Source organism: Otolemur garnettii, unplaced genomic scaffold (genome assembly GCF_000181295.1).
Source record: "Otolemur garnettii isolate 467f Iridium unplaced genomic scaffold, OtoGar3 scaffold00088, whole genome shotgun sequence".
In the NCBI taxonomy this organism is placed as follows: domain Eukaryota; kingdom Metazoa; phylum Chordata; class Mammalia; order Primates; family Galagidae; genus Otolemur; species Otolemur garnettii.
The window spans coordinates 7,339,762-7,355,768 of record NW_003852483.1 but is presented as its reverse complement, the minus strand read 5'-3'; the positions used below and the strand labels follow the sequence as shown (position 1 = coordinate 7,355,768).

The window sequence follows — 16,007 nt, the reverse complement described above, 5'->3', positions numbered from 1 at the left end:
TGGTCTATTAGGAACCTGGCTGGGACATGTGGCTGGTCAACTGAGGGCCTGTAGACACTGCTAGGCTGAGCCCCTGGGGGTTCTTACTCATGTGTCTGACCTCCAATTAGGGGGCTTCAGTAGCTAGGGCTCAATAGGCATGTCTCCCTCTCTCCCTTCCCCTGCCTTTCGGAAAATTTATGCTTTATATTCTCTATGTTAAAAAAAAGCCAGGTATTCATAGCTCAGTGGTTAGGGCACCAGCCACATGCACTGGGGCTGGTGGTTCGAACCTGGCTCAGGCCTGCTAAACAAAAAATAAAATAGCCAGGCATTGCGGTGGGTGCCTGTAGTCCTAGCTACTAGGGAGGTTGAGGCAAGAGAATTGCTTGAGCCCAAAAGTTTAAGGTTACTATGAGCTATGACACCACAGCACTCTGCCAAGGGCAACATAGTGAGACTCTTGTCTCAAAAAAAAAGCCCGGTAAAGCTTTAGAAGGGTAAATATTGTTGAAGGAGGAAGAAGATGATGATTGATGCCATCGATGTGTTTAAAACATTTTTAATTAGTTTCCCATACTGCCCTTTAAAACAAAAACCCAACCCAGCAGATTGCAGGCAAAACTTGCCCACCCCCTGCCCACTCCCCCCCTGTGCTTTTGAAATCCTGTGTCTAACTGCTGCATTCCTGCTCAGCTTCCTTCATGCACGACGTTGGCTGAGGAAGGCCACCCACCTCAAAGCCGCCTGGCCTGGGCTGTGGCCAGCAGTGACCACAAATAGCTTTCTTGCACCCTCAGGGTGGGGGTGTAAGAGGGGAAGCCCAGGTATGGTTGGAAAGGCCTCACTCTCTGGGTGGCGTCCCATCCACCTCCTCACAGTTCCTCTGCCAGCCTCTGAGTTGACAGTGCAGCTGGCGCGTAAGGCACTCATTGCCCCACTTGGGAGACTCTGCAGCCAAGCTCTGATCAACACCTTTCCAGAAACTGACTGCTATATTTGAAGTGTTAACCCCAGTATCAGATTCTACAGCTTAGGTGCTTAGGTGGATGCGCTTGCTGCATGTTGTTGCCAGGGCAATGGTTGCTTTGACAGATGTGAGGGAACCCGAGAAGGTGTCCTCCATGGGAGACCTAGCTGGTAGAAAACCAGGCAATTAGTTTTACATAGTGGGAAGGGGTGACTTCAAGGAGGATTCCAATGGCTTTGCACAACTCTCTAATTTATCCCCTGCTCTGCTTTGTTTTGCCTGAGGCCTGAACTTATTGCATCTATGGGCATACAGTTTTCATCAAAATTGGAAGGTCTTTGGCCATAATTTCATCAAGTATTTTTCAAATCCCCCCTCCTTCTGTCCTTTGGGGACTCCAGTTTTATGCATGTTGTGTGCATATTTGACCTTTGCACTCCCAATTCTGAAATGAATGGGACAGAGCCTCAGCAACCATCTGATCTACTGCTACATCTTCAAGTTCACTCACTTTTTCTGCAGTGTTTAATCTGCTTTTGATCTGCTCCAGTGAAACCTTTATTTATCCGTTGTACTTTTCATCTCTAGTTCCATTTGGTTCTTGTGCCCTGTTGGTTCTGTTCCTCATTATTTTAAATGCTTGTACATAGCTGTAATGAGTTTTAACCTCCTTGCCTGCAAGTTCCAGCATCTCTCCCACTTTCAGGTCTATTTTTTGTCTATAATTTGTTTTTCTGCAATGTCATAGGTCACATTTCCTGCTTCTTAGTATGTGTGGAAATTTTTAGTTCGATGCTATAAATTGTGTGTGTTGTGGTATATCCTGACTGTGTGGACTCTGGTAATTGTTCTGTCTATATCTCCCTGTGTCCTTTGCCCAGCCCTGTGGGGTTCACTGTGCACTTATGGTCTGTTCAGCAAAGACTCCAGGGACCCATGTGCAGATATATGTATCTGGGGCTCTTTTTCCTCTGTTGCTCCTTTCTAGAACTCTGCCTATAGCCTCCACAGCCTCCTTGAACTCTCTGTACTTCACCCCACAACTCAATGGGATGGCAGGGCTCTGCTGGGCTTCATGCTTCAGCCTGGGAACTGCTCTGGGCAGTGAGGTGGGCTGTGGGAGAAACTGCCTCATCTATCCCTTTCTCTCAGAGTCTACATCTGGCACTGCCCCATCGTCCGGTGTCTGACCATGGCCATTTTGCATGTATTGTCCAGTTCCCTAGTAGTTGGTGGAGGTTAAGTGCAGTGCCTATTGTCTGTCTTGGCTGGAGAGAGAGTCCCTTGCACTATGGAGAGCAGCTGATCGGAGTCAGGTAACTCTGCTCTCCCATTCTCAGGGTATCAAGCCGGCCAGCTTTGAGAAAGTGCACGATCCTGAGATCAAGGAGATCATTGGGGAATGTATTTGCAAAAACAAGGAGGAAAGGTGAGTTTCAATGTGGTGTCAGGTTCTGGGGTCTTCTCCAGCTGAAATCATTCCAGCTGGCATTTAGCAGCATGATCCTGACAAAAGAGAATTCAGAAGACACCCGGGCCCAGCCCAGGGTGTCCCAGTGTGTCTGCAGAGGCTGCTGGGCACGTTGGCTCTGTGTGCATGTGGGGCAGGCCTGACATGTTTATCTGCTGTCCGGGAACACACTCCTTGGCTTCAGGCACAGTCCCTCCTTGGCTGACTGCTGCTCGTTAACCCAGCCTGTGGCATCTGAGTGCCTGTGCCTCCCCCTACCGCTCCTTGCTTTTTCTCTACCTTGCCCTAGGTAGGGTTTGTCCATTCCCACAGCCTTAGAGGACATCTCCACACACGGTTCCAGAAGAGACTTCAATCCTGTCCTCCTTTCTGAAGCCCAGGCTGTATATTTTATGCATATGGTTGGTTGAACCATCTCAAAAGTAGTATCCCTCCAGTTGCTCCGCAGAGCCAGCTACCTACCTCTGAGAAGGGCCTGTCATCCCCAGCTGGTCATCTAGAAAGCTGGGGTGCTTTCTTAGCTTTCCCTCACCATCAAACAAACTGGAGTACACCCATCATCTGATGTGACACCCCTCAGCAGTAGACAGGGATGGAATGTTGATACAGCCACATAGTGACTCTGCATCATACACAGAAGCAACTTGACCCCAGACAGTGTGCATTGTGTGGGCAGGGACCCTTGCTTAGGTGGCAAAGCTGTATAGAGCCCAGAAATGGTCACCAGATCAACACCTAGCAGCAGAACACCTGGTTCCCTCTGTGGCTGGACACTGGCTTAAGACCCCTGTATTCTGCATGTCCTCACTCACCCTCAGCACATCCCCTCCCCACCTCTCTGCTCACCAGTCCCTCATCTTGTAGGAGGCTCCTCCCCCAAAGTTATTACTTCATGACATTGAGTGGGGTGGGGGATAGGGGTTCTGCCTTCTCTGTTTCCATTTTAGTCCTAGCTGGGGCCAGCTGTCTCTTGTGACAATTGAAAGCACCCCCAGCACATTAGCAGGGACTCTATCTGCATAGTGGGAGGGCTGGTGCTTTTCAAAATTCTTTTTTGTGTTCATTGAATCTCTTTCAAAGAACATGTTTTCTTTTTATAATGAGGAAGAAAAAAGGAAGTCTTAAGACATTATGTAGTAAGATCACATTCAGATTGTAAGTTTTTCTTCACCCCGCTGGGAGTTAAGGAAATACACACTCAGGCAGAGCTTGCTCACCTGGTAGTGAAATCAGGACTTTACAACTCAGGAGCCTGGCAGGAGCACAATGTTTAGAGCCAAGTTGTTTGGGCGCCCCTGATGCCCAGGTATGCCACAGGGCCATCCTCTCAACCATAGCCAGTAGGAGTCAGGGTGCAGAGGCCCCAGCGCCCCTGCCCCTGCCTGTCAGCTCTCTCCCTCTAGGTATGAGATCAAGGACCTGCTGAGCCACGCCTTCTTCGCAGAGGACACAGGCGTGAGAGTGGAGCTAGCGGAGGAGGACCATGGCAGAAAGTCCACCATTGCTCTGCGGCTCTGGGTTGAGGACCCCAAGAAACTGAAAGGAAAGCCCAAGGACAATGGAGCCATAGAGTTCACCTTCGACCTAGAGAAGGAGACGCCGGATGAGGTGGCCCAGGAAATGGTAAGTGCACCTCCCACAGCCATGTGTGCCCAGTAAGTGGGTCTCACATGAGCCACAGGAGAGTCTGGGGTGTATGCTTTGGGAGTATGTGTGTTCCAAAGGTTAGAATTAAAGCAGTCCACAGGGGAGCTTGGTCCAGAAGGACAGTGAGCCATCCAGTGGGGAGTGACCAGCACGGGCTGGGAGGGCATGGGTGGGCCTGTGGAGGTCTCACAGTTGCAGCCACATCTGTATGGTGGCTGGATAGATGGGAATTCTCCTCCCCTGCACAGGACTCAGTAGATGAGCAGCTTGAGGTAGTGCAGTGAAAGAATCCTGTGTGAAACTGGAGAGGGTAAAATAAGAACTTCAAAGGGTTGAAAAGGCCTTCTTTATTTTAGCTATGCTCTTGCTAACTTTGCTTCAGTGTGGCGGCTTTAAGTTTGGGTCCTTTCCTTCTTCCTCCCCCTTCTTTCCCTCTTCCCCCTTTCCTTTTTCCATTTTCCCTTCCCTTCCCTCTTTTCTTTCTTTCCTCTTTCTTTCTTTCTTTCTTTTTTTTTGGTTAAGAGATAGGGTCTTGTTCTGTCACCAAGGCTGGAGCCTGGAGTGCAGTGGCATGATCACAGTTCCCTGCAGCCCATAACTACTGGGCTGAAGTGATCCTCCTGCCTCAGCCTCCCAAGTAGCAGATACTACAGGTGTGCACCACCACACCTGACTATTTTTGTATGTGTATGCAGATGGGGTCTCTCCATGTTGACTAGGCTAGTCTTGAACTTCTGGCCTCAAGTGGTCCTCCTTCTTTGGCCTTCTGAGTTCTGGGATTGTAGTCATGAGCCACCACACCAGGCACATGCCTTTCCTTTTGTTTTGGAGATACTGTCGTGGATGTTTTGGTTTCTGGTACTTTTCTACCCAGAAGGGCAGTGGACGAGGTACATCTCTATCTCTTCTGTCCTTCTTGCTCCTTCTTTCTGGGTGAGGAACTAGTAGGTAATAGGGCACAGGAATGGCTCCTTTCTGCCAGGGTGTCAGGCTGCACCTCTGTCAGGGATCTCTGGAATGATTGGGCAGGAGAGATGGAGGCAGCCAGCACAGATGAAAAGGAGAGGTCCAGGTGCAGGCCTGGGTAGGAGAAGAGGCCTAGCTGATGCCACATGGTAATAGTGTCGTAATAATAATTATGCAGGGCATATGGTGTAGGGATGCAGAAGTGGGGTGGTTCTAGAGCCTTGAATGCCAGATTAGATTATTCTGAATAGATTCTCTAGGCCTGTGCCATCCAGTGGGGTAGCCACTGCCAATGTGTGGCTACTAAAATTAATTAAAATTTAAAATTCAGTTCTTGAGTCTTCCTAGTCACATTTCAAGTACTCATGACAATGTGTGGTTAGTGCTTTTTATCTTGAGCAGTGCTTGACATGTCTATCATTGAAGGACTCTGTGGGACAGTGTAACATTGGCTGGGAGTGGCAAGCACAGTACCGTCACACTGCAGCTGGGGTTAGGGATTGTTTGCTGGGCACTGGGCAGCTGACTCCAGAGAGGGACAGTGGTGGGAGCCTGGCCTGGGAGAGGCCTCAGGGCCAATGCTGCTGCCTGAGAGCTGTTGCATGGGTCCTGGAGACAGATATAACATCTTTGTTGTTAATTGTAAAAGGTGAACAAACTTAGACAAATTGATATGAAGAGCATGAAAATCCATATAGAATAGATATAAGCAGGAAAGTCACAAAGGGGAAAACCAGTGAGAATGAGAGTCTACGAAGGCCTTCAGCATTGCAGGGCTAAATAGTTGAGCATTAGAAATAAATGAGCTACTAATTTTTAGTGGAAGAACTGAGCAAAAATAAATCCAGCATGCTCGTTGCTGGAGAGCCCTCTTCTCATGTGGCATGACCACAAAGGTGCTTGTCCCTTTTTTAATTTTTGTTTAAATAAACTTTTTACTGAATATAGCACATCTATTGAAAATGTCCATATGTCACAAGTCTTGGGCTGATGGTTCTCCACAAGCTTCGCTTCCCAGGCCTGGCTAAGTTTCGGTAAAAGGAAGACCTTGCTCTTAAATGGGGTCCACAAAAATGTGTGTGTGTGTGTGTGTGTGTGTGTGGGCCCATCTGCATAGGATCTCATGGCTCCAGGCTCCTGGAGGCTTCACTTGGATAAGGAAACTAAGGCTTGGTTGATGCCCTGGAAGGTGTGTGATCCTTCAGAGCCAGTAGGGCTGCACGTGATGAGCTTTGGTTTGCTAACCCTGAAGACTGCTCCTTCTGGCAGCTGCCTGTCCGTGGGGATACATGATGCATGAGTGGTCTGATGGGGCATTTGGTGTAGGTGGTGCAGCGAGGTTGGTGTAGGAAGGGAGTGGCAGCCTTGCAGCCAGGCTTCCTGCAGCCATGACCTCCGAGGAGAGAAACTGGAACACAGTTGCTAGTGGGGTTTGCCACATGGCTGAGAGATCTCGGCTATGTGAGCTAAGGCACAGCTGGGACCCTGGGGCTATAGGGATGCTGGGGGCAAGCCTCATGCCATCCCACCCTCTCTATAGCTGTGCGGGGGTGGGGGAGTGCTCCTGGCATGTACCTGAGTGCAGGGCCTCAGTGCCTGGAGGGAGGAGACCCCTCCTCAGGCTATGGGTACCATGGCCAGAACCCTGTCTTCCCCTGGAAAGTGGCCTGTGTCTAGGGCTGTGATGTCCCTTAGGCTGGCTTCTCTGCAGGGCTGCTTCTTCAAACTGGCTGCACAGTCATCCTGGATGCTGCAAAATGGCCACCTGTGTCCCCCCCCAGCCCACCCCCATGTGGCATGTCTCTGGTCCCCTCCTGACCCAGACACAGAAGGCTCTGATGAGCAGATCTAACAGGGTCATTTAGCTCTGTGCTTCCTGGCGGAAGCTTTCATAGCTCTTGCTAACCTTATGTGGTACACAGAGGTACATTTTCAAATTTAATCACCACAGGTTTGCTGTGACTTGCATCAGATAATTACTAGCACATCTGATGTGTGGCTTCAGGAGCACCAGTTCTGTTCGTTGTTGTGAGATAGCTGTGCCTTCACACTTGTACTGCACATTGGTGTGCAGGTGGTATGCTCTAGTGAGCTGAGCATTAGGGTGCTGGCCGCAGGTGGGAGCATCCTTCTGGGGTCTTGGTGGCGGCTCAGTGGGAGGGCTGGGAGCCATGCAAGGGCCACCTGAGACAAGGGAAGGCAGCTTCAAGGTGGGGGGCAGCCTGCAGCAGTCTCACACATTTGAGGAGAGTGAGGATGAGGAAGCTCCAGGGCTGACTGCACTGCCCCTGGCCTTACAGGGTATGCTGAGGTCTGGGATGATGGCAAGGATGGGAGGAGGGTGTTTAGATGTTCTGGTTTTGACATGGGCAGAATTCTCTCTTTCCTTCCATGAATATAGTTGGGGTGCTGGTCTGGGCAGGGTGCAAAGGACATGGAGGCTGAGTGATGGGACACTGGGGCTCTGCACCAATTCCCATGTGGGCGGCACATCCTGGGAGGTGCCCAGGAGCGCACACAAGCAGACTCCAGATGTCTGTGCTTCAACCCGACTATGCTGCTTCCCAGTTTGGCTGTGGTGCCATTAGACAACAGTGCCCAAAATATGCCCTGGACTTCCTGTCCTGGACTCTGTCCAGCTATTTACAAAGCAGGTGAGCCAGGAGGAGCCTCCCTAGATTCCCACTTTTCATCAACACGGGAGACTTGGCCTCTTGGTCCCACTGCCTCTGGCAGGACCACTGTGGACATGGCTGTTCCCTCGACCACAGCCTCCTGTCCCCTTCTCCACACAAGTGCCTGGCACTTGGCTGAACTCCTGGGCTATGTTCTGCATCAGCACGTAGCAGAGGCCTCTCGGTCTCTGGGACCTCTTCCCTTCCCCACATTTTTTTTCATTGTGAGGCGTGCTGCCTGTGAAATAGAGCATCCATGCAGAAGAAGGGACATGACCCATGTTCAGTTAAAGAATGATAATGAAATAGTTCATATCCCCCACTCTGATAGGAATAGGGAAGCCCAGCACCTCGAGAACCACCTGTGCTGAGCTGAATGCTACATGCTCCCACAGTGGGGGTCCTCCCTCAGGACCGGCCCTCAGTGTGCCTGCTGAGCTTTTGACTCTTCCCCTGTTGCTTGCTGGGCCTTGCAGATTGATGCTGGGCCCAAGCCCTTTCCAGGTTCTAACCTCACCCTCCTCCTTCTAACCTCACCATCCACCTGAGATACTGGAGTCCTTCATTAGGGCCTGGGGTCTTCCTGTCTCCCCAGGGTTCTGCAGCCTCCCGTGGGCCCCACACTGGAGGGGGTCTCACCATAATACCCTGAAGACAAAGTGATGGCAGCCTCTCTCTAAGGCTGACAGCGTGCCTGGGTCTGAGGCTGTGCTTGTTCTTAAAACTGAGACCAGCAAGTGTTAGATCTTGGAACATCCTGGAATCCAGATGAGACTTCCTTCTGCAGGGACCTGAAGGCAGGAGAGTATGAGGATGGGGCAGAGTTCTCCTCCTCCCTCTGAAGTTAGCTCTTAACAAATACCACTGGGGGGTGGGTGGGGGTGCCTGTGCTGGGTGAAGATGCCCCAGAGAGAGGCAGAGGGAAGGGGGGTTCCTGTGGGGACCTCTAGGGTGGTTTTGATCTGGCAGTGATCTCCCTGCAGTGGGACCTTGAGAGGCAGGGGTGGGAGCCCCCGCCCTTTCCTCTACCTGCATGACTTATGATGTTAGGATATGCCAGTGTGGCAGAAATTGTGGTTAAATTCTTCCCTGTTTGGGAAAAATGAAAAGAAATGCCTTGGAGAGGAACACTGGGGGTGACGGTGAAGACAGACTCGGAAGGAAAAACAGGCCGTGGGCTGCTGTGCAGCAGAAAATAGACACAACAGCAGGCGTGGTTCTCAGGGAAGGTGTCTGGACCAAAGCCTGCAAGGGTGGGGCTGCAAGTCTGGGTGTGACCCTGAGGTCCCCTGGTACCTTTGGGACAGTCTGACCTGGGTGCTTACCAAGAGCAGAGACCCTCGCCGAGCAGGTCTGGCTGGCCTCCTACACAAGCCTGCCCCCAAGTCCTAGTGACCGGGAGGATACCCGTGAGGCCACCTACAGTTGGAGCCCAGTCTCTGGGGTTCCCTGGGAAAAACCCACTGCCATCTCTGAGGCCAGAAGACCTAGTGTCTAATGCCTCCTCTGAGGGTTCAGATCATCCTCCTCTTTTCCTGGTAAGCTGCCCCTACCACTAAGTGGCCTCAGGGCCTGGGCCAGTGGAGACCCCAAGTGTGAGTGGTTCCTATTGACCAAGCTGTCAGCTGCTGGTCACACCTAGCTCACTCCTCTCCTGAGTCAGGGGAAGCCTCAACCAAGGCTTTCCTAATGGAAACTTCATTCTGTCAAACGGAATTGTCTTTTGAAATAAAGTTGTTTTTTTTTTTTTTGAGACAGAGTTGTTGCCCCTTGGTAGACAGCCTTGGTATCACAGCTCACAGCAACCTCAAAGTCTTGGGCTTAAGCCTCAGCCTCCCAATTAGCTGGGACTACCGGCGCCTGCCATAACACCCGGCTATTTTTGTTTTTGTTGTAGTTGTCATTGTTGTTTAGCAGGCCCAGGCTGGGTTCAAACCTGCCAGCCTCAGTGTATGTGGCTGGTGCTCTAACCACTGAGCTATGGATGCTGAGCCAGAAATAAAGTTTCTTGAAATAATCACAGACTTGCTGAGAAATTGCAAGGGCACTACAAAGAACTATTTATTTCCCATGAACTGTTGAAGAGTAAGTGGTAGATCTGATTCCCCTTCACCCATGAATACTTTCATGTCTCTTTCCTACTAACTAGGACACTTTCCTGAACAGCCAACCCCGTCCTTAGGCCACTCAGGTCCCCAGATGTGTTGGTGATGCCATTGCGTCCCCTTGGCCCCTTCAGCCCCTGACTTCTATGGACTGACCCTGGACAAGGGATCAGGTGTCCCTGTGTGAGTGGGTCATAGTCAAGCCTTGTGTCTTTGCAGAGTCTTACAGAAGGGGATGGGTTTGTGTGTGTCCCCCCAGGCATGTGGCTCTGCCTGTCCCCATGAGGCAGGATGCTGGCTGTGGGCTTGGTGTCGCTTCTCCATGTAGACTTGCTCTCACCTTTGTAACTGTACAGATCTTGTGGGGAGGTGCTTGGATACTCCATAAATAGCCTGTTCTTGGTCACATTTTTCATTTACTTAATTCTTCATCTCTCTGTGGACTCATAGTTTTTGGTTTTCCTCAGTGGGTTATCTTCCACGTGGGAGTTGCCCATGGCTGTCTAACAAGTTACTTCCAAAGGCAGTGCTTAGAATGTCTCTGGCCTGGCACAGTTTCCGAGGTCAGGGATAGGGCGGCTCAGCAGGTGCCTCTGGCTCAGGGCCCCACATGAGGTGCAGTCGGCTGTCGCCTGGGCTGCAGTCTCAGGCCCTACTGGGTCTGGGGCAGGAGACCTCAGTTTCCTGCAGGTGGCCCCTACCTGAGGCTGCTCATGATGTGGCTTGTGCTGGAGCAGATGCTCCATGAGAGAGGGAGGGAGGGAAACGAGTGGGGGGACAGAGGAGAGAGAAGGAGGGAGAGATAGGAGGAGGCGGAGAGACCACACGTACTCATGGCCCCTTCCCTGACACTGGCAGTGACAACTCAGCTCTTTTGCCACCACAGATTATTTACATGCCCCACATGCAAAATACACGTCAGGATTTGTGGACACATCCTTCAAACCATCATCGTATCACCATTTATTTTGATGTTCAAAATGTCCCAGATTTGCCAGCAGGAGGCCCTTGGCACTGGCTCTCCCATGGCAATTGCATGTCCCCGTCATTCTCTGAATGTGTCCTTGTTGTTGGGCTTGTCCTTGTCCTGCCCAGAGCTGAGCTGCCGTGTCTCTGAGCAGTGCTGGCTTCCCACGGCAGTGGAGCTCTGAGTGCTCCTTGCTCCCTTCCAGTGGCCAGAGCCACAAGTGCACTTGTGTCTGGACAGTCACACACAGACACCATATGCGTGCATGTGCAGCCTGCACCTGTGTTTGTTCATGTCTCTTGTACAGTTCACACCAATAGCTTTGGTTCCCACCCGGTAGCAAAGTTCCTGTTTTTGAATTCCAACTTTCCATGTCTGAGGAGCATGGCTCCCACTGTTCCTAGTATATTTTCTCATCTGGCCAGTTTTGCACAGGTGCTGACCTGCAGCAGTGTTCCGCACCCCAGCTGGCCCATGTCAGGATGCCTACCCTCAGCACAGGTGCCTCCTCCCTCCCGCAGGAGTCTGGCTTGTCTAGTCTGACCTGTTTTCTGGTCTGAAGTTCTCAGGAAGGGAGCGGAAACTTGGATGGATTTGCAATCTTAGTTCTGATGATTTTTTATGTGTTTGCTGTTGTCACTATATTGCAGCCTATTGTAGCAAGGGCAGCCCCTCCTAAAGGGGTCTCTTTTTTCAGAAAGAAGGAAGGTAGTTTGTTGCAACCACTCTCAGTGAGCTCATGTTTCCCAGAGATCTCGGGGCTCTTTTACAAATGCTTTCCAATGCTTTGCTTGGTCAGCTGGCATTAGAAGTTTTTCAGGGACTGGTGCATATCTTATAGTTTCATACTGCAAATGAACCTCCTTGCTCCATTTAGAACTTTGTTGCATCCCCTTTTCCCATTTGGGGCAGCCTCCCAGCCTCTGATATGTCTCAGAGGATGCAAGGCAAGTGCTGGCTCCACAATTCCTGTCCCTGTCCTTGAGCACAGAGACAGCCAGGATCCCCTCTCTGTCTCTAGAGCAGCTTGGGAAGCCCCCAGGCCTGGCTGCCTGGTTGCTCTGGGTTTCACTCTTGTTGTTGACCCTGTGGGAGGCAGGTTAGGCCTGGGCAGTGGCCTCTCCACACTTTGCTTTGCAGGCACTTGCCATGTGCCAATTGCTGTCCTAGAGCTATGCCCTATAAAGTTTATACTTAGTGGTGAAATAATTACTCAAAGGATGATGAGCGTGTCCTTTGAGGAACGAGCTGGGTGATGGGAGAGCACTTTCAGTGAGGGATGTGGGGTAAAGTGGGGTGCTCTCTGGCAACACTAACAACAGGACTGCCTTTGCAGATTGAGTCTGGATTCTTCCATGAGAGTGATGTGAAGATTGTGGCCAAGTCCATCCGTGATCGTGTGGCATTGATCCAGTGGCGGCGGGAGAGGATCTGGCCTGCTCTTCAGCCCAAGGAGCAGAGCGACTCAGGCAGTCCTGACAAGTCGAAGGGCCCCCCAGTGCCCTTGCAGGTCCAGGTGACCTACCATGCTCAAGCTGGGCAGCCTGGGCCACTGGAGCCTGAGGAACCAGAGGTTGACCAACACCTCCTCCCTCCTACGCTGCCGACCAGTGCTACCTCCCTGGCCTGTGAGTGCTTGGGATGGGTCTCCATGGGTACCCCTCACACCCACCCTCCAAAAACTAGCTGTGGGGTTAAAGAAAAATGAAGTCTTCCCTGTTAGAATGCTTTATGAGGAAGGGAGGTCAGCATAGTGGCCTGGTGGAGTGTGAAGTTGTGAGGCCCTGAGCTGTCTTCCCACAGCGTGGTTATTGCTTCCAGCTCTAAGTGGCTCTGGGAGCCCTGATCAGCTCCTGTGCTCCATGATGGCCAGATACCTGCCAGTGTCCTTGGTCCCAGCACATGTCAGGAGCCTCAGAAGAGGGTTTGTCCAGGGTGGTGGGGCAGCAGGATAGTCCCCAGACACTGGGACATATGGGTCCGATGCTTTGACTAGTCTGGGGCTTATCCCCCAGCCCACCCAGTGGGGTGTGGATGACAGATGTGGGAAAAGGCTGGAGACCTTCCCTACATTTCCCAGCAATCTGTGACCTGAAGAGGTTAAGCGATGTTCAAGTCCACATTCTCAGGGCAAGTGGGGACAAACGTGCCCTGAGTCAGGAGGGTCTGATGGTTGAGTCTTACTCCTTGCTGTGGATTTATGGATGTGGGGCAGGTTCCTTATTCTGTTAAGAGAATTACACTCCCAGACTCATGAGCGGCCAGATGAGGTAGCTGCTTGTGGGGGTGTCTGTCCCATGGATGGAGTGTGTCACTGTCTTGGCTTGGGATGCTTGTCACTGGGATCATCTGTCTCCAGTATCACCTCCTCTCTGAGACCTTTTGTACGTTTTAAAGGGGTGATACTAATGAATTGGTGGGAATCACTTTGAATGTGGTTTCGTCTAAGACCATTGGAGAGAATCTCGTATCTTCTGCACATGATAGGCAGCAGTGTCCTGTCTTTGCCCTTGGTGTCCTAAAGTTCATCAGCGAGCTGAGGACAGAGAGCCACGGCTTTGTCTGTTCTGTGAATATGCATGGAGTAGCATTACAGAGCGGAGGGACCTGCTGGGGCCAGTATTTCAGGCAGTTCATGTGGAAAGACTGAAATAGTCTGTTTAATTTATTTAATATGCACATCCTTCATTTGTCATTAAAATAGCTAGTTCTTCAGAGTAGGCTATTTAAATTCACACAGGCAGTCATCACTTTGAGATAGTTTGCCTACTATTTATTTCACTCAAACCTGCTCAGGTTTGCTTGAGAGAACAAAATTAGTACCTTATTGCTCCATTTATTTTCTGATAAATCTGAAAAATTAAAGAGCACAAACTTTTTATAGGAAAAAATTTTCCATGTTTGACACAGCACTAAATACTTTAAAATTGTAAATGTGCGTTAAACAATTTCTAGGATGGGAATTTAAAACTCACCTTTTGTTGTAGTTTGAGGAGACATAGTTTGAGATCTGGAAATGTGTTCCCCTGTGATCAGAAGTTGTAATTCAGGTTTGATCCACTGTGAGAAGATCAGATGGATCAACTGATGAGTTCAGTTTGGGTGCAGGTCTCTTTCTGCATTGGATGCCTCCAGGCTGTCTCGTGCAGGGGCCATAGCTTTTGAGCAGGGGCTCAAAAAGGCTTTTATGTTTATTGACATTTCTTGAAAATAGGTAAAAGTCACATGGTATAAAATTCAGAAAGTCTAAGAGGATATATAGCAAGCCATTTAATTGTCCTTCCTACAGGCAACAAATGCTACCAGTCTCTTAATTGTCTGTCTGGGGATAATCTACACATGTAGCCCACCATATACTAACATATACGAACATACACAAGTCTACAGGCCCACCTACACACTCACACATGTGGACATGTGCATGTACACAAACACACAGACATCTGTATACCCCACACCTATGTGCATACATGGACACCACCCACTCACATGCACACATGCATGCACATATACATGTGAGCACATACTCACACCTGTGTGCACTGAGGCATGCACATGTACATGCACACACATCCAGAGGCACACATGTGCACACGGATACACACACTTCTGTATCCCCCTCTACTCCAGTGTTTAGTTGCCCCTCAACTAGTGCTTTTCTGCACCTTGTCCTGGTCTGTTCTGGGTCAGAAGAGAGGAGGCCTGTCCTCACTCTTCCATCTGGTGCAGGATGCCCAGGGGTGGCAGCCCATGCTGTGCTTCCTGAGGTGAATTGGTGGAGATGCAGATAGCATGCATGGAAGGTGGGAAGGACCTGGTCCATGGAACGAGATTGCCAGGCAGACATACATTTGTGTATTGCAAGATGCGACCTCACACTTGCCCACCAACCATCCTGATCAGGTTCAGAGGGGGCTTCCCCAACTCTATTTAAGCAATTGCACAGTTCGTTATTAGGTTCAGTGATGATTTCTAAAATTTTTAACAAAAATGACTACATTTGCTATAACACATATGGTTAGACTTGCTCTACTTGAAACTTGTCAGGTCTGTGCACGTTTTCTTTCCCACCCTCCCTCTTGCCCTCTCTGTAAGTGGAAATGACCACTTTAATGACCTGTCAGCTCATTAAAAATCAGAGCTGCGTGTCTAATTGGTTTTGCACAATTAGACCTCAGCATTCCTTATGTCTTCCTGGGTTAACATAAGTTCTAATCAGTCCCTGGGAAAAATTGTCTTAACATGAAACCAACAAGATTTCCCCTTTACTTTGTGTAAATTATAAATGGACACAATACAGCCTCTTGTGAAAATAGTTTGGTATTTGTAGGTGGCAAGGCCCAATTTTTCTGTAGTTTTTGGAACCTAGAAGCCAGTAAACCTAAAGTGCCATTTCAAACAGCTTGTTATTTTCTCCTCTCTATTGGCCTGGCCGTGCAGGCGAAGGCATTCCCAGGCACATCTTGGTGAGACAAGCCTGTGGGCTGTGGGGTTTCTATCTTCACCCCCATGGGTTCAATGGGGCCAGGCTGGCCTGACCCATGCAAGGCCAGCCTCTAGAGAGCCTTGGCCCATGGACACTTGGTGCCACCCCTTCTTTGATGTCCCCATACACACCAGGTGCTTGTGCCTCTCAAGGTCTCTCAGGGGACTTGAGGGTAGGGGTGAAGGACCTTTTCCATCCACCAGTCAAGTGGTTCCATTTTCCAGTCAAGTTAGACCTGGTCCTGTGACCCTGATCTTCTCAGTTCAGGCCCTCTGCCACTGTGTGCGAAGGGAGTTAGGGTCCTGAGACACCCTCGCCCCTTATAAAACATGAGTGATTATTCCTTCACAGTTAAGATAGCAACTGTTGGCTGGGCATGGTGGCTCACACCTGTAATCCTAGCACTCTGGGAGACCAAGGTGGGAGGATTACTTGAGCTCAGGAGTTTGAGACCATCCTGAGCAAAGCGAGATCCCATCTCTACTGAAAAAATAAAAAATAGAAAAACTAACCGGGCATGGTGGTGGGCACACCTGTAGTCCCAGCTCCCCTGGAGACTGAGGCAGGAGGATCACTTGAACTCAGGAGTTTGAGGTTGCTGTGAGTAAGGCTGACCACTATGGCACTCTAGCCTGGGTAACAGAGCAAGACTTTCAACTTTTTCTTAACTTGAGCACTTCAGCGGCCTCCCAGGTCTCTTCAGGCTTTTAAGAGCTGGAATGATGCTTACTATCCAGGCCT

General features: G+C 50.3%; 1 protein-coding gene across 1 annotated transcript in view; it reads left to right on the top strand.

Moving 5' to 3' along the window:
- WNK2 (WNK lysine deficient protein kinase 2) overlaps window positions 1–16,007 on the top strand; it is a 124,411-nt gene that overhangs the window by 48,276 nt on the left and 60,128 nt on the right. The window contains exons 5-7 of the mRNA XM_012808350.2: window positions 2,290–2,378; window positions 3,824–4,043; window positions 12,117–12,408. Coding sequence (XP_012663804.1) covers window positions 2,290–2,378; window positions 3,824–4,043; window positions 12,117–12,408 — 601 coding nt within the window. The remainder of the gene's footprint in view (window positions 1–2,289; window positions 2,379–3,823; window positions 4,044–12,116; window positions 12,409–16,007) is intronic.